At 36.4% G+C, this 22731-nt stretch overlaps 3 protein-coding genes across 4 annotated transcripts; 2 read left to right on the top strand and 1 right to left on the bottom strand.

The window, feature by feature from the left end:
* Positions 1–1536: 1536 nt before the first annotated feature.
* On the top strand, positions 1537–4315 carry LOC125480393 (cysteine-rich receptor-like protein kinase 26). 2 transcript variants are annotated; one of them, XM_048591214.1, is made up of 7 exons: positions 1537–2393; positions 2517–2645; positions 2737–2864; positions 2948–3158; positions 3253–3490; positions 3622–3793; positions 3875–4315. In XM_048591214.1, exons 1-7 carry the CDS (start codon positions 1571–1573, stop codon positions 4208–4210), a joined length of 2037 nt encoding a protein of 678 aa, XP_048447171.1. In that variant the 5' UTR covers positions 1537–1570; the 3' UTR covers positions 4211–4315. The 2 variants fall into 2 exon arrangements, with proteins under 2 accessions (XP_048447171.1, XP_048447172.1); XM_048591215.1 differs by having other exon boundaries at positions 1538–2393; positions 3622–3772.
* Positions 4316–14919: 10604 nt separating this feature from the next.
* Positions 14920–15411, bottom strand: LOC125480467 (uncharacterized mitochondrial protein AtMg00810-like). The gene has a single exon (XM_048591348.1). It carries the CDS (start codon positions 15409–15411, stop codon positions 14920–14922), a length of 492 nt encoding a protein of 163 aa, XP_048447305.1.
* A 3984-nt stretch (positions 15412–19395) lies between these two features.
* On the top strand, positions 19396–22625 carry LOC103956699 (cysteine-rich receptor-like protein kinase 29). Its single transcript, XM_018649272.2, has 7 exons — positions 19396–20387; positions 20579–20716; positions 20859–20986; positions 21227–21437; positions 21548–21785; positions 21895–22045; positions 22134–22625. Exons 1-7 carry the CDS (start codon positions 19511–19513, stop codon positions 22488–22490), a joined length of 2100 nt encoding a protein of 699 aa, XP_018504788.2. The 5' UTR covers positions 19396–19510; the 3' UTR covers positions 22491–22625.
* Positions 22626–22731: the final 106 nt, after the last annotated feature.

The following is a 22731-nucleotide window of genomic DNA, read 5'->3' as shown; positions in this document are numbered from 1 at the left end:
CTCTTTCTTTTCTTTGTATCTTTCTTGTTTTGGTTTCTAGATATATAAGGTTTATGTCTCTTCTTCTTTTTCATGTTTTTTTTTTTGTTGGTTTTAAGAGGAGTAAGGTTTATATCCCCTGATTAGAAACAACTTCTTTTTTATTATCAATAAAAAAAATTCGTACAAAAGAAACATTTTTCCAAGAGGAGTGAAGACTAAATATTTGAACTGGGAGAAGAAGATTCAATCCACACCGACAAAAGAAACATTTTTTCCAAGAAGCGTGAAGACTAAATATTTAATATGACAATGAAATTATTGAAATTTTGAAGAAAAAGACAAGTAAGAACAAAGTTTGGCTAAAAACTCCATCCAGAACCCTTCATCTTCACACGGCATCTCAATCCTGGCATAGATAGTCAAATTGAAAGACCAAGATTTTACAAAAATAAAAAATAAAAAAAAAATTGAAAGACCATGACGAAACTGTCAATCACTGTCAATTTTCAACTCTCCGGACAATTCTACGCCACTCCTGATTTTTTTTTTATTGGATTTTCAGCTTAAAAACAAATATATGACAATTACTTTAGTGACCGGACCCAAAAAAAAAAAAAAAAAAAACATTACTTTAGTGACTGAAAAAATAGGTTCCACAAGTTTAGAACATTTTCCTTCGTATACAGAAGAAAATAGGAAAATGATAAACATATAATTTTAGCCTCTAAAATATTTTTTATTAATTTTGATCGTTGTTTTTGTTCGATTATTAGATTTGAATGTCGTTAGTTAAGAAAATTGTTAAATTCGAATCTCATAAATAGTAAATTCTACAAAAATTTATTCTTTCAATCCTTAGCATATATATCGTTGCATCAAAATTAAAAAAAAAAAAATTAAAAAAAAAAAAAAAAAAAACAAGAAACTTATCTATATTTTTATTTATTTATTTATTTTTTTCACAATAGGGTGGGTTGATGATTATAGAAGATACGACCAATGCTAGCTACTCTATTAAAGTATTAATTGAACGTCTCGGGGTAATTAGCAGCGAAACACATACTTTTAACGTACACATGAGATATTAGCCGAAATTTCTCTCTAAATTTTAATTTTAGCTAAGTACCCACCTAAACTCTTAAAATTTGCAAATTTCCCCCTTAAATTTTTATAATTTCTCAATTTCTCTCATGAATTTTAATTTTATAACTGGCCATCAGTTTATAGTAATGAATTTATTGAGATGAGTAATTATTTTTCTTATTTAAATTTGGGTCTTCAATTGAAATAAATGAATCGAAACGGTTACGTGAATCAAGTCATAAGAAAGACTAATGTAATGACATCACAATTCCAACATGTTGCTGAAAAAGCAAGACCAAAAAGAAGATTTACAGTTGTCCATATTAGCGATAAAATTCAAACTGAAGTTCGTAGATTATTTCTAATGTGGGATCTTGTCTACCCATACATACAAGTACATTACATACATTTACATATATACATGTACATATGTACATACATACATACATGTATAATTATATAAAGCCAAACCTCAACCGCGTTGCTTCGGAATTGAGCAGGAGAAATGGATTTCTCCAGACCATTACTTCTCTTCATTCTTCCTGCTATCTTCAACCTTCTAGCTCCCACCATGGCCCAATTTGACCTCCGCACCTGCACTAGCGCAGCTGAATACTGCTGGATATGTTCTGATACTGCAGGCAACTACACGCCCGGTGACATATACCAATCCAACCTCAAAAGACTCTTCTCTTCCTTCTCCTCCGACACCCGAAACAAATCTGGATTCTACAGTTCTTCAAGGGGACAAGACTCCAACAAAGTCAATGCCATTGCATTATGTAGAGGAGACCTTGCACTTGACAATTGTAGGACTTGCGTCAACGAGACCACTCATCTTCTCTTGCAGAATTGTCCAAATCATAAGGAAGCAATCCTATGGGGAGAGCGTTGTATGGTTCGCTACTCGTACAACTTAATATTTGGTATTGAGCAAGGGGACCCAACTAAGTATTTGCCCAGCCCAAATTCTGCGAAAAACTCTCAACAGTTTGAGGCGGTTCTTAACCCTTTGTTGGGTATTTTAATTGAGAAAGCTGCAGCTGGGGATTCGCTTAAAAAATTTGCGGCAGGGCATGCAAATATCCCGGATGCCGAAACAATACATGCATTTGCCCAGTGCACTCCAGATATAAACCAGCAAAATTGCAGCAATTGCCTTAAAGATTCCTTCTCAATTATTCCAGGATGTTGCGGTGGAAAAAGTGGAGGAAGAGTTCTTAAACCCAGCTGTAGCTTAAGGTACGAGAATAATGGTGATTTCTTCGGGCCTTTCACTACTTCGCAAATAGATATTCCAGTTCCACCAGCACTAGCACCAGCACCAGGTATGCTAGTATTTCAATTAATTAGTATTTCAGCTCCCTGCATATGTTTAAATGTAATCGATGCCTCACAATTATGTGGTGTGATTCTTAACAAAACTACGCTTGTGATTTACAATATTTCAGCAGCAAAGAAGAGTAACACAAGAGAAATTGTCATCATCATCACTGTGGTTTCGGTTGCTGTCGCTATTATCATGAGTAGCATATGTATTTTCTTAAGAATGATGAAACGAAGAGTAAAATTACGTGAAGGTAAGTTCAACCTGTTTTGTCGTCACACTCTGATCTTTAAAATGCATTTAATTATCTCATCCAACTTTTTTGGAACATTTGTTATTTTCAGGTCACGGGAGTTCAGATGAAAATTTGGTGGAGTCGTTGCAATATGACTTCGAAACTATAAAATCTGCAACAGATGACTTCTCTGATGCAAATAAGCTTGGACGAGGTGGATTTGGAACCGTTTACAAGGTAACAAAACAAATAAATTCCACAAGAAAAAGATGATACTTAACAATTGTTTCCTTACTTTATGTTTTCTGTTAAACATTCAGGGAAGGCTATTGAATGGGCAACTTATAGCCGTGAAAAGGCTCTCTAAGAATTCTGAACAAGGTGATCGTGAATTTAAGAACGAAGTCGAGTTACTTGCTCAGCTTCAACACCGGAATTTAGTAAGGCTCCTTGGATTTTGCATAAAAGCAAAGGAAAGACTCCTCATTTACCAATACGTGGCTAACGCAAGTCTTGATCACTTCATTTTTGGTATATTTGCTCTATCTTTTTGTTGGTATAATTTATACTGATTTCTTATAGATAAAAAATTCACAGTTCCTTCTAACGAAACAATATACATTAGACCCCCAAAATAATGCGCATTTGGAATGGGAAACACGTTACAAGATCATACAAGGCATTGCTCGGGGGATCTTTTACCTTCATGAAGACTCTCGGCTCCGAATTATTCACCGTGATCTAAAAGCAAGCAACATTTTGTTAGATGAAGATATGAACCCCAAAATTGCTGATTTTGGTATGGCCAGATTGTTCATGATTGATCAAACTCAAGGAGATACAAAGACAATTGTGGGAACCTAGTAAGTACTCTAATAACATTGCAAGCTATCTTAAAATTTAATCTTGTGCTTTGATTACAACAGAAATCAAAGTTTTTCAAGTTTCCATTAGAACTGAATTACATTCTTTTATTTGGAATATAATATTGCAGTGGATATATGGCTCCAGAGTATGCAATTCATGGACGCTTCTCTGTCAAAACAGATGTCTTCAGTTTTGGTGTGTTAGTGCTTGAAATTATTAGTGGTAAAAAGGTTGGCAGTTTTCGATATGGTAAAAGTGAAGAGGACCTTTTAACCTATGTGAGTAGTATAATCAATTTGGTAATTCCCTCTTTTGCCTGCCAAAGAACATTAACTGGCAGTAAAAAATTTCCTTTTGACTATATTGATGAACTTTTATAGGCTTGGAGAAATTGGAGGGAGGAAACACCTCAAAATATCATAGATCCTACGTTGACGACAAGTTCAAGAATCGAAATAATGAGATGCATCCACGTTGGTTTACTTTGTGTCCAACAAAATGCGGTTGACAGACCGACTGTGGTTTCAATTGTATCCATGCTTAATAGCGAGACTCTCACACTTTCAGTGCCCTCACAACCTGCATTTTATTTGCAAGACGACGGTGAACCAGACATGTGTTTGACGACATTGACAGAGTCTGATGAATCCAAAAGCAGCTCCATCTATGTGACACAAAATGAGCCCTCAAATATTACTGAACCATATCCTCGCTAGTTATGAGCTATGTTCCCAATGGAGAGGAATGCACATATCCCACTTCTTTTGAATAATGTATATTCACCGTATAAGCTTCATAATCGGAATCAATTAATTTCTTAATCTTCATATCCCTACAAAAAAAAAATTTATTCGAATCGAATATCGTTTAGTCATTCAAATATATCAAATAAATAGACGGTTAATTATGAAAATATTATCTGGTACTCACACCGTCAATTTGTTCCATACTTTTGGATGACTAAACCATACTGATTCGAATGATTCTTTGTATGAATGATCTTTTAATGAATATTAAGAAATTAAACGGTTCCGATTATGAAGTTTATATGCTACATCATTTGAAACAAGTATGTGTATTTCCCCATTAGGGGAACTCAAGTATTATCCTATATATAAATTATAATAACAAAATTGCTACTTTACCATATTTGTATCACTTCTCTTATAAAGATGAAATTCACATTTATTGGTGGGCCTTACTTTACAAAAAAGTTGATACAACAAATGTTGTATGAAAAATGTGATAGTATTACTCATATAATAACGTTTTTTTTTTATGTTTTTCTGTTTAGCATAAGTCATATTTTTGTTTTTTGTTTTTAAATTAAACAACATCAAATCCACTCCATCATTGTTATATATCATGAAACACATTAAAATCTTTTTGTATTCTTGTTTCAAAGTTGGTTTGCTTGTAATTGTAACTTATATTTATAGAAAAATTTACAATAAAACTAGTGGATCTCTATGTCCTCTCCCAATCAATTCTTTATGTTTGCTGAATTAGTAATAGAAAAAGAGAAAATTGTGTTGAATATGTCAACGCAAATTATGAGGGTCTTTCAGGGATTGCCTCCTATTATTTAACGTTAATATTCATGCATGCAATCCGCATGCCTTTTGTACCACTAATTCAACAACCTTCAACCATCGAGCAAACAAAGATGTCACTAGATCTCCCAATTTGATGAAGATTACTCTCTTTATAAGGACTCTTAAGGTCCTTATAAATACACTAGCCTGGATATTTATCGAGGGACAATCACTTTATTCTCTACAAGACTGGTGTATATAGACAAACACATCTCCTTTACCTATCTTTCTCTCAGACATATACACACTTATTCTCTCTATGCTTAACATAGGTCCGCATGCGGCCGTCTACGCGTAGGCACGTCTATGTAGAACTCATTTCCTCACGTCTCGCCATAGGCTATTCATCAAGGCTGGTTCACACCATTCTTTCATAGAACTACACCCGTGGGTGAATTCTCATTCTCGGAAATATGTAGGCAATTCTTACCCCGATTTAACCACACCGTCCAATCAACCCCATTCTTCTCTCATCGAAGATCATTAGATAGTCCGACTGAGTTCTTGTCTCCGTCTGCAGATGTGCGCGAATTTGTTTCCAATATTCGTCACTTAAAGTTTTTGATATTTGCATGACAAATTTAAAGGACAAAATATTCATGGTCACGCAAAGTATCGTTGCACATATGATGATCAAAAGTTGTTATAATGATAAAAAGTTGAGAGGTATCCCGTTGAAAATGTCCAGCGACATCCAAAGCTTATGTCACAAAGAAATTTAAAAGACATGACTCTTTCTTTGTGCGTGTGGGATTGGTATATTTTTAGATTTAATACTAGATAATGACCGCCTGTGATATTAGTTTGTACTTGGTTCAAGGAAATCTCAGGCGAAGACTCACGTAAATTGCGAAATATATATATATATTAACTGTAAGAATTTCATATTTAGTACTGTTTAATTTTTAAGTTGCATTTAAAAATTATTTTTATAAATGAAGATAATTAAGTCATTCAAATACATCAAATAATTCATGACTAATCAATTAATGATTAACCGTCCATTTATTTGATATATTTGAATGACTAAATAAACTCTGTTTCAAATTATTTTTTGTAAAATGATCTTGAAATAAAAACTAAAAAATTAAACGATTTTGATTAGATTATAATTCTAAGTAATTAATCATAATATTTATCCTATGTATGTATAAGTTGCGGCTAGAGCATCATTTGCATCAAATAATTCATGACTAATCAATTAATGATTAATCGTCAATTTATTTGATATATTTGAATAACTAAATAAACTTTGTTTCAAATTATTTTTTATAAAATGATCTTGAAATAAAAACTAAAAAATTAAACGATTTTGATTAGATTATAATTCAAAGTAATTAATCATAATATTTACCCTATGTATGTAATAAGTTGCGGCTAGAGCATCATTTGTTACTTTTGAACCAAATTTTCACTTCCTCGATGGAAGTTATATCAATATCAATATCGAAAATATTCAGACGTTGAATTTGTGACCAATACTTTTGTTGACCCTAAAGATTACAAAGCCTACGTGGTGCGCAGGTCGAGTAACTAATAAGCTAACTACGTCATTCGGTTGAATGCGGGGCGTGCCAACTCGTCGGCCGAGGAGTAAAATTCATTGATGTCACGTTGAGCGCGATGTTGACTTCTTTATCTTGCGACTGCGACCGAGGAAGGAACACTCTCGGTCTTTGGGTTCTAGAGCCTGAAGACAAGGCTGCTAGTTCTGCGAAGTTCACAAATCGTCGGCGCCTGATTCGATCACTGTAATTATATTCGTAAGAGTATAAGCATGTCGAATCGACATCAGACTATACGGACACAAGTATTCAAAGGTGATGTATGTCATGATGGTGAATGTGGTTCGGCCGTCAGATTGTCGAACTCTGAAACTCACTTGTGAGTACCCAATCATAAAAGCACTCGGTGTCCAGTACACCGAATGTCGTAACTCGTAACAGCTTACTTCGCCGAGAAGGCTAATAAGATGACCTTTGCCAATAAGGACTCGAAAACCCTTCTCGACTGAGACTTGGATAGGTAACCAGTCGGCCTCGACGCAGTGCTGTTTATCCAAACTGAAGGTACTCCTTGGTCGGCTGATTCTACGGCAACAGTGTTGTTTATCCAAACTGAAGGTGTTTGTCGGTTGCCTCCATAGTTCTGTTTATCCAAATTGAAGGTGTGTCGGCTGGAGAAAAGAAAATAAAAATCTCAAGATGTTGAGAGGTTTTGCGCAGGGCAATTATGTGTTGAATTGAAGGTCCTTCTTCCGTTGCACCGAGTCTTGTATTTATAGGCAAATGTTGTGTGGCGCGGCCAAATAATTTTGCAGAGTCCCACTGCAATCCTAATTTGCGGAGCTAAAGCATATCCTTCAAATTGATCTGTGGGCTTTGTTCCTTGACTTTTCAAACTCGTCAATTAGATAAGCAACAGCCTATCTAGGTTTTACAATACCACATCAGAAACCTAACCCACCTAGGCTTCTGATCTCATTAAAAACCTTCAGCAGAAACTCTTACTTCCATCAACATGCAAAAAACAAGAAAAGCCTAGCCTACCTAGGTTTCCTAGGTGATCATTACACCACCACCAAAAAACCTAGCTTTTCTAGGCTTGTCTCATCATCACCCAAAGTCATCATCTTTAATATCATCTTGCAGCATATCCAATCCACATGTCCACACACATCCCAACTCAATTTAAACTGTATCACTTGCTTCGGGATATAATTCGCACCTTATTTATCTGGTTGAAGAAGATGCTAAGATAATTCATATTAAAAGATAATTATTATGATAAAAATCATGATATTATCCTTTAATAATGACAAAAATTATCTCCACTTTTCCATCCGACGATTGAGAGCTATGCTCACTCAACGGCCTTGATTGCGCAGGCCGATGGTGAATATTTGGATCTAAACAACTTTCATCCTTGAAATATCAAAACATTTCAATGTCGATATTTCCATAGAAACCAATACCTTCATCCTTGAATTTGTGACCGCAAACTGGGAGAAGAAGATCCAAAAAAGAAAACATTTTTCCAAGAATTTGTGACCACAAACTGGGAGAGGAAGAATTCAATCCAGTCACACAAAATTGTGACCACAAACTGGGAGAAGAAATTCAATCCAGACCCACAAAATATAAACAATTTTCCAAGACGCGTGGATATTAATATGAAGATGTAATTGATTGAAAATTTAAAGGAAAGGACAAGCAAGAACAAAGTTTGGCTGAAAACTCCAACCAGAAAACTTCATTTTCACATGATTTAAAATCATTAGTAATATGAAGAGTAGCCAAGTTACTTATTCTCAACTTTTTATCTACTTTAATTTTCAATCAGTAAATATGACATCTATCGTGCAAGTGGCTCGAACCTTGGATTGCTTTTGTTTAGAAAAAAAGAGCATCCAGCTTTCTGATTCATACTATTTACCCGAGGTCTTTAATTAGAATGTATACATACAAAATGGATAATGTTGGAATGAAAGAATTTTTGAAACAGCAATAGACGAGAGCTTAGTTTTCTTTTTTCCTGTCGGTAAAATACGAATTGACTAGCTAGGTAGAACTTAAAAAGGAAATTTTGTTTGGACCGTCCGTATAAGGCAAATTCTTGAGTTCCGGAACTTGGGTATATAAATGCATATACATCAAGTGACCATGTAATTTAATCGGATAGCCATGTCACGTCCTCATATAGGAGGGGTTGGGATAAAGTGAAGAAAGTTGAGATTTCACTGTAAAATTAATTATCAATATGAAAAGTAATATAATTATTTATAAGCACATACAATATTTATTGTTTCTCCAATGCAAGATTTTCAGCAGGTCCTCTCACATGCGGTGAATTTTCAAGTTTAACACTTGAACAAAGGTATCTAATATATTTTTTAATACAACAATATATTTACAAGAAGAATACCACTAGGCGTGTTACTAATCGGCTACAACATTCATGTTGTGAGGTTGAAATGTCTAGTGGTGATGTTTGATGGTAACAAAAAAACAGCAATAGAATCTCAACACCTGCGTTAAATAAATAAATAAATAAAATAAGGAATCTTAACACCTCGAACGTCCAGCAAAAAGAACACCAAAAACGGATTCATACGGAGGCCCAAAATGAATTCTACAGCTCGAAAGGAGCCCAACTGAATACGTATCGTTGCACATATGATGATCAAAAGTTGCTATAATGATAAAAAGTTGAGAGTTACTTGGTATATTTTTAGATTTAATACTAGATAATGACCGCCTGTGATATTAGTTTGTACTTGGTTCAAGGAAATCCCAAGTGATGACTAACGTAAATTGCGAAATATATAATATACATTAACCGTAAGAATTTCATATTTAGTACTGTTTACTTTTTAAGTTGCATTTAAAAATTATTTTTATAAATGAAGATAGTTAAGTCAATTAAATACATCTAATAAATCATGACTAATCGATGAATGATTAACCGTCTATTTAGTTGATCTATTTGAATGACTAAATAAACTCCGTTTCAAATTATTTTTTGTAAAATGATCTAGAAATAAAAATTAAAAAAATTAAACGATTTTGATTTGATTATAATTCAAAGTAATTAATCATAATATTTATCCTATGTATGTAATAAGTTGCGGCTAGAGCATCATTTGTTACTTTTGAACCAAAAATTTTTCATTTCCTCGTGGTAGTTATATCAATATCAATATCGAAAATAGTCGGACGTTGAACTTGTGACCAATACTTTCATCCTTGAATTTATGACCACGAACTGGGAGAAGAAGATCCAAAAAAGAAAACATTTTTCCAAGAATTTGCGACCACAAACCGGGAGAAGAAGATTCAATCCAGTCACACAAAATTGTGACCACAAACTGGGAGAAGAAATTCAATCCAGACCCACAAAAGACAATCATTTTTCCAAGACGCGTGGATATTTATATGAAGATGTAATTGATTGAAAATTTAAAGAAAAGGACAAGCAAGAACGAAGTTTGGCAGAAAACTCCACCCATAAACCTTCATTTCCACATGACTTGAAACAATTAGTAATATTAACTCAGTTACTTATTCTCAATTTTTTATATACTTTAATTTCCAATCATTACATATGAGATTTATCGCGCAAGTGACTCGGACTTTGGATTGCTTTTGTTTAGAAAAAAAGAGCATCCAGCTTTCTGATTTATACTACTTACCCGAGGTGGTCAGTTTAATTAGATTGAATACATACAAAATGGTTAATGTTGGAATGAAAGAATTTTTGAAGCACCACTAGACGAGAGCTTAGTTTTCCTTTTTTTCCTGTTGGTAAAATACTAATTGACTAGCTAGGTAGAACTGTATACGAGGCGATGCTAAATTGGAAATTTTGTTTGGACCGTCCGTATAAGGCAAATTCTTGAGTTCCGGAACTTGGGTATATAAATGCATATACATCATGTGACCATGTAATTTAATCGGATAGCCATGTCATGTCCTGATATAGGAGGACAAAAATGCTACTTTACCATATGTGAACAAATGTATTTAATATTTTTTTTAATACAACAATATATTTACTAGAATAATATCACTAGACATGTTACTAATTGGCAACAAGATGCATGTCGTGAGAATGAAAGCCTTTTGTAGCCAAAATGATCTTGAGATTTGCATAACTCATCACTTTGGTTCCTGAGATTTGAAATCAATATAAATGGTCTCTGAGTTTGTTCACCATCAATTATTTTGGTTATTCCATGAAAAATTATATTAAATAAGGACTAAATTGACAAAAATACCCTCAGTTTAATAAACAATAGGCCAAATGATTTGACAAAAATTCAAGGTATTTTTGTCATTTTAGCTTTATTTAATGAAGATTTTTCATTGAATGACCAAAATAACTGATGGTTGATAAACTCAGAAACTATTTCTATTAATTTCAAATCTCAAAAATCAAAATAAAAAGTTATACAAATCTTATAAATCATTTTGGCTAAAAAACCGAGGAAGAAATGTCTAGTGGTGATGTTTGAGGTAACAATAAAATAGCAATAGTAGCTCAACACCTAGAACGTCCAGCAAAAAGAACACCCAAAAGGAATTCTACAATTCGAAAGGAGCCCAACTGAATACGTATACGGGCCACGCCGTAAAGAGACCAACCCAGGCCCATATGGAATTGGAAATTTAAAAGGAAAATTACCTACCCTAACCAGGAAGAATCAGAAAGGGAAGATTTAAAAAAAAGGGAAAAGTTTCCTAATGAAAGAGGAAACCAATACTTCCCTAATCCAAGCAGGATTAGATCTTTATATATCCCAACAGCGTGCTCCTCTTATTCCCACAGTTCCAAGGGTTTCTGCTTGGAAGGAGTTGAAAGGCTTCTTATTTATTTATGAGTTCGTTCGTAAAGCAAGTCTCGACTACATCATATTTATTTGGTATTATGCTTCAAGATCTTCTTGTACATTTTAGCTTTATCTCAAAATTTTATCATAAAATCTCATTCATGTAACATACAACAAATATTATAACCTTGTATGTAGATCAAATTAAGCGCACTCAAGGGACCATAAGAGAAGAGATTTTTCAGTGTGCCTAAAACACAAGGCGGAACATCACATTACTTATATAGTAATGAGGCAAATGCTTATTTTCCCTAATCAAGATTAGAAAGGACTAACTGGAAGTGTTCAAGTGGGCAAGGGACCCAAACATCAGAAATTCATTATTATTCATCCTCCGCGTGCATGATATGTATCTGCTTACCTCACCGACCAAAAATAAATCTCCTTAGGTCTTGGTCTTCATGTAAAGCATTCAAGATCTAAATGGTGTGGATTTGGTGCTAATTCGTAAAGTCCAGCCAATCAAAAAGTACCAACATGCACGCGTGCATGCATGACATAAAGAATTGGGGTTCGTCAAGTTAATTTATCAACCATTTAGGACTTCCGCTTTTGGCCTATTGACGGTGACTTAATTCGATCACGGCTAACAACATTTTGCATTTCAATTTTCTCATAATATTTGAAATCGAATCAATTAATATATACTTTCAAATTATTTGAACATATATGTTCCTTAAATTGATGGCATTACAAGTTTGAGATCCATCATGGACTAACGTGTAAGCTACATTTGCTTCACAAGAACAAAAATATCTCATTATTGAGCTTCGACTTATCCTAAATCGATCCTAAAACGAATATTGATCGTACAATTTGGTCCAAAAAGTGCAAGTGTGGCGTATACGTATGCCAGCCTAGATAAAAATGGTTCACACATACGACATGTCATCAATTTGACCGAGGAATGAACATTCAAACAGACATAAGACAAAAATTGATAAAAAATTCAAAATTTTACAGTGCAACTTGAAAAATTTAAAACCTAATAGCCCCATTTTAAAATTACCTCAAATATGAAAGATACAAAATGTAATTACCCTTTCTTATTATCTTCGTGGATTTGAGAAAAGCATATGCTGTGAAATTAGCTAGCATATCATTCTATCAAAAACACATGGAAAGAAACTTAAACGGGTTCAAAACTACAAAAGCACCGTCTGTCTAAATGAAGCGACGAATATCAAGACCTGAACATAGAATAAACAAATTAATTAACAAAAAGAAGAAGAACATAGAATAGACAAACCTTCATCAGAAAAGAAAATGCAAAAAACATATGGACCAACCCACATGCCAGTAATTGCAGGGTCTAGACTATAACACTACCATCATTATGGAGATTTGGACTACTCATTTTAAATTTTACGACTCTCATTAGTCAATTTTATTGGCCCACCTCACACAAACCATAGGTTCAGATCTCTCTAATTCTCTCTCGTCAATGATCCAGATCTTCGAGTCTTTGGGCTCCAAACATAGAGATTTGGAGAGAATCTCGACACATGTCAAACATTCTAACTAGTAGTCCACATGTTATGACATCATGTCTTTACCTACAAATATGAAAATCTGATGATTAAATGATTGAAATTATGTGTTTTATTGGAAGTTACGAGAAACTTACCCTATGTTTTCTCATGTAATATAACACAATTAATTCCTCGTGTATGTTCTATATTTGAATTTGTTCTGGATGCTGGCCAGTCACACACACATGTACATATTGCTCATGACAACATAAACACATGAGTTGAGTTCATCTGCGTGCAACTAGGCTTAGGATTCTTGTGGGGAAAGCAAACTCTCTACGGTTCATATATATACTGCTCGGTGCTCACATGTATTGCTACAAGCTACTTGTAAATCATGTGATGTCACCAATAGAAAATAAGCATGTTAATCAATACTTCAGTAATAATTCAATAATCAACAACCATATTATATGGTTTATAAAAATTGATCGAAATAGTTGGTCTCCCTAGCATTACCCAACATTATAAACTTGTTTTTAATTGAACATGTAGATCCAATCAAGCGCGCACAATTGGATTGGAATAGGCTCTACAAAATCATAGTAGGCATTTTTCGAGGACTCATTTACATTCATGAGGATTCTCGACTTAGAATTATTTGTTCGTGCTTGATCGAACACAAGGCAACACCAGTCGAACTATGGGAACCTTGTAAGTACTTGACGAGGTTACATGGCTTATATTATAATTATGTTAATCTATGTCAATAATCCAATATGTTAGTGACAAAAACAACATTATTCTTGTTTTCGATATGCAGTGGATATGTGACTCCAGAATATACAATACATGGACACCTTTCTATTTAGTCGGATGTCTATAATTTTAGTGGTCTTAGTTTTGCAGATAGTAAGCGGATAGAAAAATAATTGCTTTCATCATGGAGAGAACGTGGAAGATCTTCTAAGCTGCTGTAAGTACTTAAAGCTATATGGATATTGCAACCAAGAAATATAATTAAATCCGTAATAATATTTCTACAAATATTACAATCGTTGCAGGCATGGAAATGGTGATGTGAAGGGATGGCTTCAAATCTTATAGATCCCACATTGTCTAATGGTTCAAGAAATGAAATATTGAGATGCATCCCGATTGGGTTACTATGTGTGCAAGAAAATATAGCTAATAGGGCAACCATGAATGCTATTGTTCTTATGCTTAATAGTTACTCAGTCACACTTCTGGTACCCTCACAACCAGCATTTTTCAGGCATGGTAGCATTGGATCTGACGTGTCTTTGGGATGGAACATTAGTTCAGAGGTGATGGAACATTTGAAAATATAATGAGTAAGTTAGCATTTATTTGTTTCATTTTTGCTTTTCAATGGTGCAATATTAATTCATTCTTGTTTAGGTAATTGCATTAAGTCTTGTGAGGCTTTTATAGAGAAATAGATAGTGACAAACAGAGAAAAGTAGGGAGAAGCCGTTTGTATTACAAAATGAATTTCTTGATTTGCTTATTATATGGATACAAGATATATACAAGCCTATAGTTGACTTTGTACAACATAAAGGTAACTAATAACTCTTGATTATTTACATAAACAATATGAAGAGAATGGTGGGATCACGTTTTGACAGCAGATGTGGTGGAGAGATTTGTGGTGGATTCAATACTCTTGTCATCCCCCCTCAAGCGAAACGGAACAAAGTGTAGATTGAGCTTGGAACCAAGAAAAGAGAATCGATCGGGGGAAAGTCCTTTGGTGAAGATATCAGCGATTTGATGATGAGAGGAGATGTGTCGAGTTTGAAGGACACCGTGGGCAAGAAGCTCGTGAACAAAGTGGTAGTCAATCTCTATGTGATGAGTACGCGCATGAAAAACAGGATTGGCTGCCATGTGAAGGGCAGAGACATTGTCGATGAAAATGCAAGGTGGAGTACGAAGCAGAATGCCTAGTTCACAGAAGAGATAACAAAACAACGAATTTCAGCAGCTGTGGTGGCAAGAGCACGATATTCTGCTTCGGAACTAGAACGAGACATGGTGGATTGCTTTTTGGCGATCCATGTAAAAAGGTTAGGACCAAGAAAAATGCAAGCACCATTTGTTGAGCGACGATCATCAATGGAATCGGCCCAGTCAGTATAAAAAAAGCCTCGAATGGAGAAGTCTGGAGATGAACGAAATAAAAGACCTTGTTCAACAATCCCTTTGATGTAGCGGTAGATACGTTTGACGGCCTGAAGATATGTTGATTTAGGGTTGTGCATGTACTGACAAACTTGATTAACGACAAAGGAAATGTCGGGGCGGGTTAGAGTCAAATACTGAAGTCCGCCAACCATGCTCCGATAAACATCAGGATCCGAGATAGGATCACCATCATAAGCAGACAAACGTAATAAGGAGATGAATGGTGTAGGGCTGGGCTTGCACTGGTCCATCTTAAATTTCTGTAGTAAATCAGATGCATAACGGCTTTGAGCGAGAGATAGTTAGCTGCCTTGTCGAGTAACTTCCATTCCAAGAAAAAAATGAAGGTCACTTAACTTACGGCTAGCAAAGGTGGTACATAGTTTATCAAGGAACCTGTGAATAGCATCATTGTTTGAACTTGTGACAATGAGATCATCAACGTATACCAGAACATAGAATGAGTATGTAGAGGAATGGTAAATAAATAGGGATGCATCCGATTTACTATGGGAAAAGCCTTGATTACACAAGAAATAGGCAAAACGCTGGAACCAAACGCGAGGTGCTTGTTTGAGGCCATAAAGAGCTTTGTGAAGGCAACAAACATACTGGGAGTGGTTGGAATCAACAAAGCCAGGTGGTTGTTTCATATAAACTTCTTCGTGAAGAATACCATTCAGGAAAGTATTCTAAACGTCAAGTTGCTGCAATGACCAATTTTGTGAGACTGCTAAGGTAAAAATGGTACGGATAGTACCTGGTTTAACAACAGGACTAAAGGTCTCGTCGTAGTCAACCCCAACTTGTTGATTGAACCCCTTGGCGACGAGACGAGCCTTGTGGCGGTCAATGGAGCCATCGGCCCTTCGTTTAACATGAAATACCCATTTGCATCCCACAATATTCATATGAGGAGTAATAGGAACAAGAAACCAAGTGTGATTCTGAAAAAGTGCATCATGTTCCTCTTTCATCGCTTGCTGCCAATGCAAGAATTTAGATGTTTGAGTATAGCTAGTGGGCTCAATGGACATAGGATCTTCAAGGACTGCGGTTAAACCACGAGGAAGGGGATGTCTAGGCGAGTCGTAAGTGAGGGCATTGATGCTTCCAAATTTGCGTGGAGGAGTAGAGTCTGGAGAAGTGACAGGTTGTAGTGAAGAAGCAATAGTGGTTGCAGATGACTGAAAATGTGTTACAGGTGAAGTAGGTATAGGCGCTACAATAGCCGTGGATGAAGAATGGGGCGTAGGAGGATCAGAAGCAGTTGTTGGAATGTTGCTGGGAGACACAAGTGCTGCTGCATGCGTCAGTGGTTGTAGTTCTTGTCGCTGGGATGTTGCTGCTGCTTGCTGAAATGGTGTGGTGGGCTGGGATACGGTGCAAGGAAGAATAGGTGTTACCGCATGCGTCAGTGGCTCCAAAAATAATGGTTAATGGGACTGCTCGTGAGGAGGAGAATATGTCCTGCGGTCTTTATACGGAAAGGTGAGTTCATCAAGTTGTACATTGCGAGAAATATACACCTTACCAGAAGCAACATCGAGACAACGGTAGCCTTTGTAGTAGTTGTTGTAACCAATAAAGACACATGGGATGGACTTGGGCATCAACTTATGTTTGTTGTAAGGAACCAAGTGAGGAAAGCATGTGCACCCAAATGTCTTAAGAAATCGGTAATCAGGAACTTTGGCTAAGAGTTTTTCATAAGGAGAAACATTCCCAAGATTATGAAGAGGCAATCGGTTGATAAGAAATGCAGCGGTTGTGAATGCCTCCACCCAAAAATTTTGCGAGATATGAGATTGAGCAAGGAGACATAGACCCATTTCAGTAACATGGCGATGTTTGTGCTCAACTATACCGTTTTGTTGTGGCGTATGTGGGTAAGAGAGTTGGTGTGTTCTGTCATGATCACGAAGAAAATGCCGAAATGCAAGGCTAGTGAATTCACCACCACCATCTGTTTGTAATACTTTAATAGTGCGATTCAAACGATTTTGAATTATGTATTTGAAAGTAACAAAGGTAGTCATGACATCGGACTTACGAACAAGAGGGAACAACCACACAAATCTTGAATAATCATCCACCATAGATAAATAGTACTTATAGCCAAAATTAGACATAATAGGAGCGGGGCCCCATACATCAAGGTGTAAGAGGTCTAAAGGATATTGAGTCATGGACGTCCGAGAGGAAAATGGAAGACGACAAGCCTTGCCAATTGGACAAATATGACATTTTTTTATTAGATGAAAATGCACCACTAATGGGGATGTGGTATTTATTTACCAAAACTTGAAAGATAACAGTGGAGGGGTGACCCAAGCGAGCATGCCATACATCGCTAGTCGTCCGTTCGCCATAAAACACAAGCTTGGGAGTTACGTGAGGAGTAGCTCTAATATAGTAAAGTTAGCCATAGTTATGCCCAATCAGAAGGAGTTGGCCCGTTTTCTTGTCCTTCACACGAAAAGAACGATCATCCATCTAAAAAAAACAGTGATTGTCATAACAAAATCGACGAAGAGATAATAAGTTCTTCTTAATGGCAGGGACACATAACACATCTTTTAGCAACATAGGTCCATGTAAACCAGATATAGAGGATTTACCGACATGAGATATAGGCAGGTGATTTCCGTTGCCCACAACAATAGTATCAGTACCTGTGTATGGTTGGATTTGTGTGAGAGCGGAAGGATCATTGGTCATGTGATTTGTGGTGCCAGAATCGACCACCCAAGGTGTTGACGAGGGAGAGTCCGCAGTTGCTAGATAGGCAAAGTTTCCTCGGGTGGGACACTGGCGGGCTTTGTGACCATATTCTTCACAAAGTTGATAGTAGCCATCATATTCAAATGTCGGTGGCTTAGGTAGCAGTGACGGTGTGGGAAGAAGAGGTGATCGAGTGTCGGTCGATGAACTGGGATTAGGCCGAGGAGGATTCCAGTTGGCTTGACGGTTTTGATTTGAAGAACGCCAATGTCGACCACGACCATTGCCTTGTCTAAACGAGTGATGTGAGGAAGATGATCGGTGACCATTGTAGGTAGAATGAGACGAACCAGCACGACGACGAGAGGCAGCAAAAGCAGCGCTACTGGACAAGGAAAGAGTGTACATCTTTTTTATGAGATGTTCTTCTTGAAGGAGCAGGTCGTAGCAGTCATCGTATGAGAGAGAAGATCGAAGATGAACTGCTATTGTAAACTCTTTATATTCAGGACCAAGACCGTCCAAGAGGCTTTCAATGAGTTCCTCGTCAGAAATAATGGAGCTAACAGCGGTAAGTGAATCCGCAAGGCTTTTGGCATGCAGCAAATAATTAGACATGGACTTCTTTGAATCCTTTTTTAGAGTGCGGAGTTGTTCACGAAGGGTGCCGATGTGAGCTTGGAGACAGGAGACAAACGCTTTTCGAGAAGAGACCAAGCATTGAAGGCGTAGGTGCAAGGAAGCAGTATAGAGCGGATAGATGGTGAGCAAGTAGACTTGATCCAACTGAGGACAAGTTTGTCCCAAGAATAATTCGAATTAAGAGATCCATCATCAAGCTTCTTTGGAGGTTTGGTATTGGTGGTCACGACATCTTCCAGACCATGAATTTCAAGAATGTCGGAAAATTAGGATCACCAACTGAGATAATTATTTCTGTCCATGGGAGTATTGATGGTGTGGGAGATGTTGAAGGTGGTGGGGAGGGAAGCAATAGATGCGGCCATGGTTGAAGAATGAGAGGAATTAGAGGAGGCAGTGGAGATTGGGGTGGTGGGGGCGTATAAAGGATCGAACGTTAGGAAGCAGTTAGCTTGTGAGAAAGGATGATACCATATATAGAAATAGATAGTGACAGACAGAGAAGAGTAGGGAAAAGCCGTATGTATTACAAAATGAATTTCTTGATTTGCTTATCATATTGATACAAGATATTTACAAGCTTATAGTTGACTTTGTACAACATAAAAGGTAACTAATAACTCTTGATTATTTATATAAACAATATGGAGAGAATGGTGGGATCACGTTTTGAAAGCAGATGTGGTGGAGAGATTTGTGGTGGATTCAATACTCTTGTCAGCTTTGTGTAAGAGAAAGACTAAGAGTTGTTTTGGGACCAGTACTCCCAGCGTACCAATCACGGTACCAGTCAAACGACGACTTCGATAAATTTGGCATGTCGCCCACCACTCCCATCTCTATCAACCTTACATCCTCATCACATGCATTGCATAAAGTGGGGTGTTCTTCATTCTTCATATATAGAAATCTAGCAAGTTTTCTGTCATAATTATAAATTTATAATCCCCTTTTACAAACCAATTTCAGCAAAAATATCAAACAATGCCAGCAATGGTTTCCTCAAGATTTCTATACTGCCTCTATCCCATTCTGTTTCTCATGATTAATCAAGCCCTTGGTCAAGTTCCAGATTTTCTACACCACTTCTGTGTAAACGAGAATGGAAACTATGCCACCAATAGCACCTATCAGACAAACCTCAACCGCCTTCTCTCCTCCCTGCCCTCTGAAAAAAACGGTGACGGGTACGGTTTTTACAATGCATCCTATGGTGAAAACTCGTCGAACGAACAAATTTATGCAATCGGACTTTGTAGAGGAGATGTCATGGCGGAAGATTGCCGCACCTGCCTAAATAACTCCCGATATGCTCTGCCTCAGCGTTGCCCTAATCAGAAGGAAGCAATTGGTTGGCACGACGAATGCATGCTACGCTACTCAAACCGCTCCTTCTATGGCGTTATGGAAGCTAGTCCTTCTTTCTATGTGCAGAATCCTAATAACATATCGTCGTCAGGCCTGGATGGATTCAACCAAGAGCTGAGGAAGGTAGCGGACAGGATAAGAAATGAGGCTGCAGCGGGTGGTTCTCTTCGGAAGTTTGCATATGGAAACGCAAGTGTCCCAACTTCCCAAACAGTATATGCACTAGCGCAGTGCACGCCGGACATATCCAAGCAAGCGTGCAGTGATTGCTTAGGCGGAGCTTTTGTAGATATCCACAAATGTTGTGAAGGGACAGAAGGTGGGAGAGTTTTTAGTCCTAGCTGTAACTTTAGATTCGAGGTTTTCAGCTTCATTGACCCTACAACTTTTACACCATTGACATCGCCGCCAGGCCCGCCACCCGTGCCACTATCAATGCCACCATCAGTATCTTCTCTTCCACCATCAAACAATACCACAAATACTTCACAAGGTATGTATGCACAACGTATATGTATGTATACTCCATTACATACACCTATGATTCTAGTAATTTGCTTTACACTGGTCTCCATTTAATTGATCAATGAAAAAACATATATTTCTTCTCCTCGTACCGTCGAGGTTTTCTAAAAAATTAAAAAAATTAAAAAAAAAAGATATATTTCTGATTTTACTTTGCAGGATCGAAGAGCAACAAATCTCGGATTGTCATCATTATTTTTGTGCCAATTATTGCTTCTTTGTTACTAGTTATGTTAATGTGCTTTTGTCTAAGAGTACGGAAGGCAAGGAAAAAGATTCAAAGTAGTTTAGTCCCAGGTACGTACGTACTGTGACAAAATAAACACAGCAACATTTAACTCAATTTCCTTCAAGTGGAGAAGCTTACTACTGTTACAACATCTAGATCTAACTATTTTAGATATGAACTTATGTAAATTTTGTTAAATTTGTACCCCAGGAGAAGATGCGGACGAAATGGGAAGGGTAGAATCCTTGCAATTCAATTTTGACACCATTAGAGTTGCCACAGATGACTTTTCTGAAGCCAATAAACTAGGACAAGGGGGATTTGGTTCTGTTTATAAGGTAATATATATATATATATATATATGTATCTATGTATATATGTATGTATGTATGTATGTATATTGAAGAATATAAAATCTCACTTCATACCTGACGAAATAAAATACAACATAACAATTATTCCACTATTAGTAACACCGAGGCCGGCTTATTGTGATAAAACCTAACATGCCTTTGAAATCTTGACAACATCACACGGGCAACACCAATGCAAACCTTTTTGTTTTGATACTCTTCCAGGGTAGGTTATTGAATGGAGAAGAAATAGCAGTGAAAAGGCTTTCCGTAAATTCTGGACAAGGAGATTTGGAGTTTAAAAATGAGGTCTTGTTAGTGGCAAAGCTTCAACACCGGAACTTAGTTAGGCTCTTGGGTTTCTGCTTGGAAGGAATTGAAAGGCTTCTTATTTATGAGTTTGTCCCTAATGCAAGTCTCGACCACATCATATTTGGTATTTATGCATCAGTGTGATCTTCTTCTCCTTTTTGGCTTTAACTTCAAAATTTTATCATAATGTAACATACAACAAACGTTATATTCTTGTTTTTAATTAAAATGCAGACCCAATTAAGCGCACACAATTGGATTGGAATAGGCGCTACAGAATCATAATAGGCATTTCTCGAGGACTTATTTACCTTCATGAGGATTCTCGGCTAAGAATTATTCACCGTGATCTCAAAGCTAGTAATATATTGATAGATGAAGAAATGAACCCCAAAATATCAGATTTTGGCATGGCAAAGTTGTTCGTGCTTGATCAAACACAAGGCAACACCAGTCGAATTGTGGGGACCTAGTAAGTGCTTGACGATTCTACGTGGCTTGTATTAGAATTGTGTAAATCTATATCAATAATTCAATATGTCAATGTTAAAAACAACATTATTCTTGTTATTGATATGCAGTGGATATATGGCTCCAGAATATGCATTATATGGGCACTTTTCTGTTAAGTCGGATGTTTATAGTTTTGGTGTCTTAGTTTTGGAGATAGTAAGCGGACAGAAAAATAATTGCTTTCGTCATGGACAAAATGTGGAGGATCTTCTAAGCTATGTAAGTACTTGAAACAACATGCATATTGCAATCAAGAAAAATAATTAAACCCCTAATTATGTTTCTACAAATTTTACAATCGTTGCAGGCATGGATATGTTGGAGGCAAGGGACAGCTTCGAATCTAATCGATCCCACATTGACGAATGGTTCAAGAAATGAAATAATGAAATGCATCCACATTGGGTTACTGTGTGTGCAAGAAAATATAGCTGATAGGCCAACCATGAATGCTATTGTTCTAATGCTTAATAGTTACTCAGTCACACTTCCAGTACCCTCACAACCAGCATTTTTCAGGGATAGTAACGTTGGATCTGACATGTCTTTGGGATGGAGGAATAGTTCAGAGGTGATGACAACCGGGTCGGATCGATCCAAGAGCAGCTCTGTCAAAGCACCAGAAAAAGAGGTTTCGATGATAACCGAAGTATATCCTAGATAACTCTTTAGATGGAAACTGCATTTCTTTTTATTATGATGTGTAATTTAGCGTTTACATGGTTCATTGTTCTTTTCAATGGTGCAACAATTTACTCTTGTTTAGGTAATTGCTATGAGCTTGGGACCTTGTGTGAGAGATTAAGGACTAGTTTGGTATTGCTGTATTTTGAAAAAAAAACTGTTTTTATTATGCTGTAAAAATAATCAGTTGTGAAATAAAACAATTAGATTTTTGGTGTTTT

The sequence above is a fragment of a genome, unplaced genomic scaffold, assembly GCF_019419815.1.
Source record: "Pyrus x bretschneideri cultivar Hongxiangsu unplaced genomic scaffold, Pyrus_bretschneideri_v1 Contig33, whole genome shotgun sequence".
Lineage (NCBI taxonomy): Eukaryota > Viridiplantae > Streptophyta > Magnoliopsida > Rosales > Rosaceae > Pyrus > Pyrus x bretschneideri.
Note: the sequence above shows the minus strand (reverse complement) of the source record. Positions and strands in the feature narration are given on the sequence as shown.

What these genes read in the sequence shown, in the direction of transcription:
- LOC125480467 (XM_048591348.1), bottom strand. Translation starts at nt 15,411, where the DNA reads ATGGACCAGTGCAAGCCCAGCCCTACACCATTCATCTCCTTATTACGT.
- LOC125480393 (XM_048591214.1), top strand. Translation starts at nt 1,571, where the DNA reads ATGGATTTCTCCAGACCATTACTTCTCTTCATTCTTCCTGCTATCTTC. An exon ending in TCTTGATCACTTCATTTTTG is followed by an intron (nt 3,159 to 3,252) that starts GTATATTTGCTC and finishes AATATACATTAG; the next exon opens with ACCCCCAAAATAATGCGCAT. An exon ending in AAGACAATTGTGGGAACCTA is followed by an intron (nt 3,491 to 3,621) that starts GTAAGTACTCTA and finishes ATAATATTGCAG; the next exon opens with TGGATATATGGCTCCAGAGT.
- LOC103956699 (XM_018649272.2), top strand. Translation starts at nt 19,511, where the DNA reads ATGCCAGCAATGGTTTCCTCAAGATTTCTATACTGCCTCTATCCCATT. An exon ending in AGTCGAATTGTGGGGACCTA is followed by an intron (nt 21,786 to 21,894) that starts GTAAGTGCTTGA and finishes ATTGATATGCAG; the next exon opens with TGGATATATGGCTCCAGAAT. An exon ending in TGGAGGATCTTCTAAGCTAT is followed by an intron (nt 22,046 to 22,133) that starts GTAAGTACTTGA and finishes CAATCGTTGCAG; the next exon opens with GCATGGATATGTTGGAGGCA.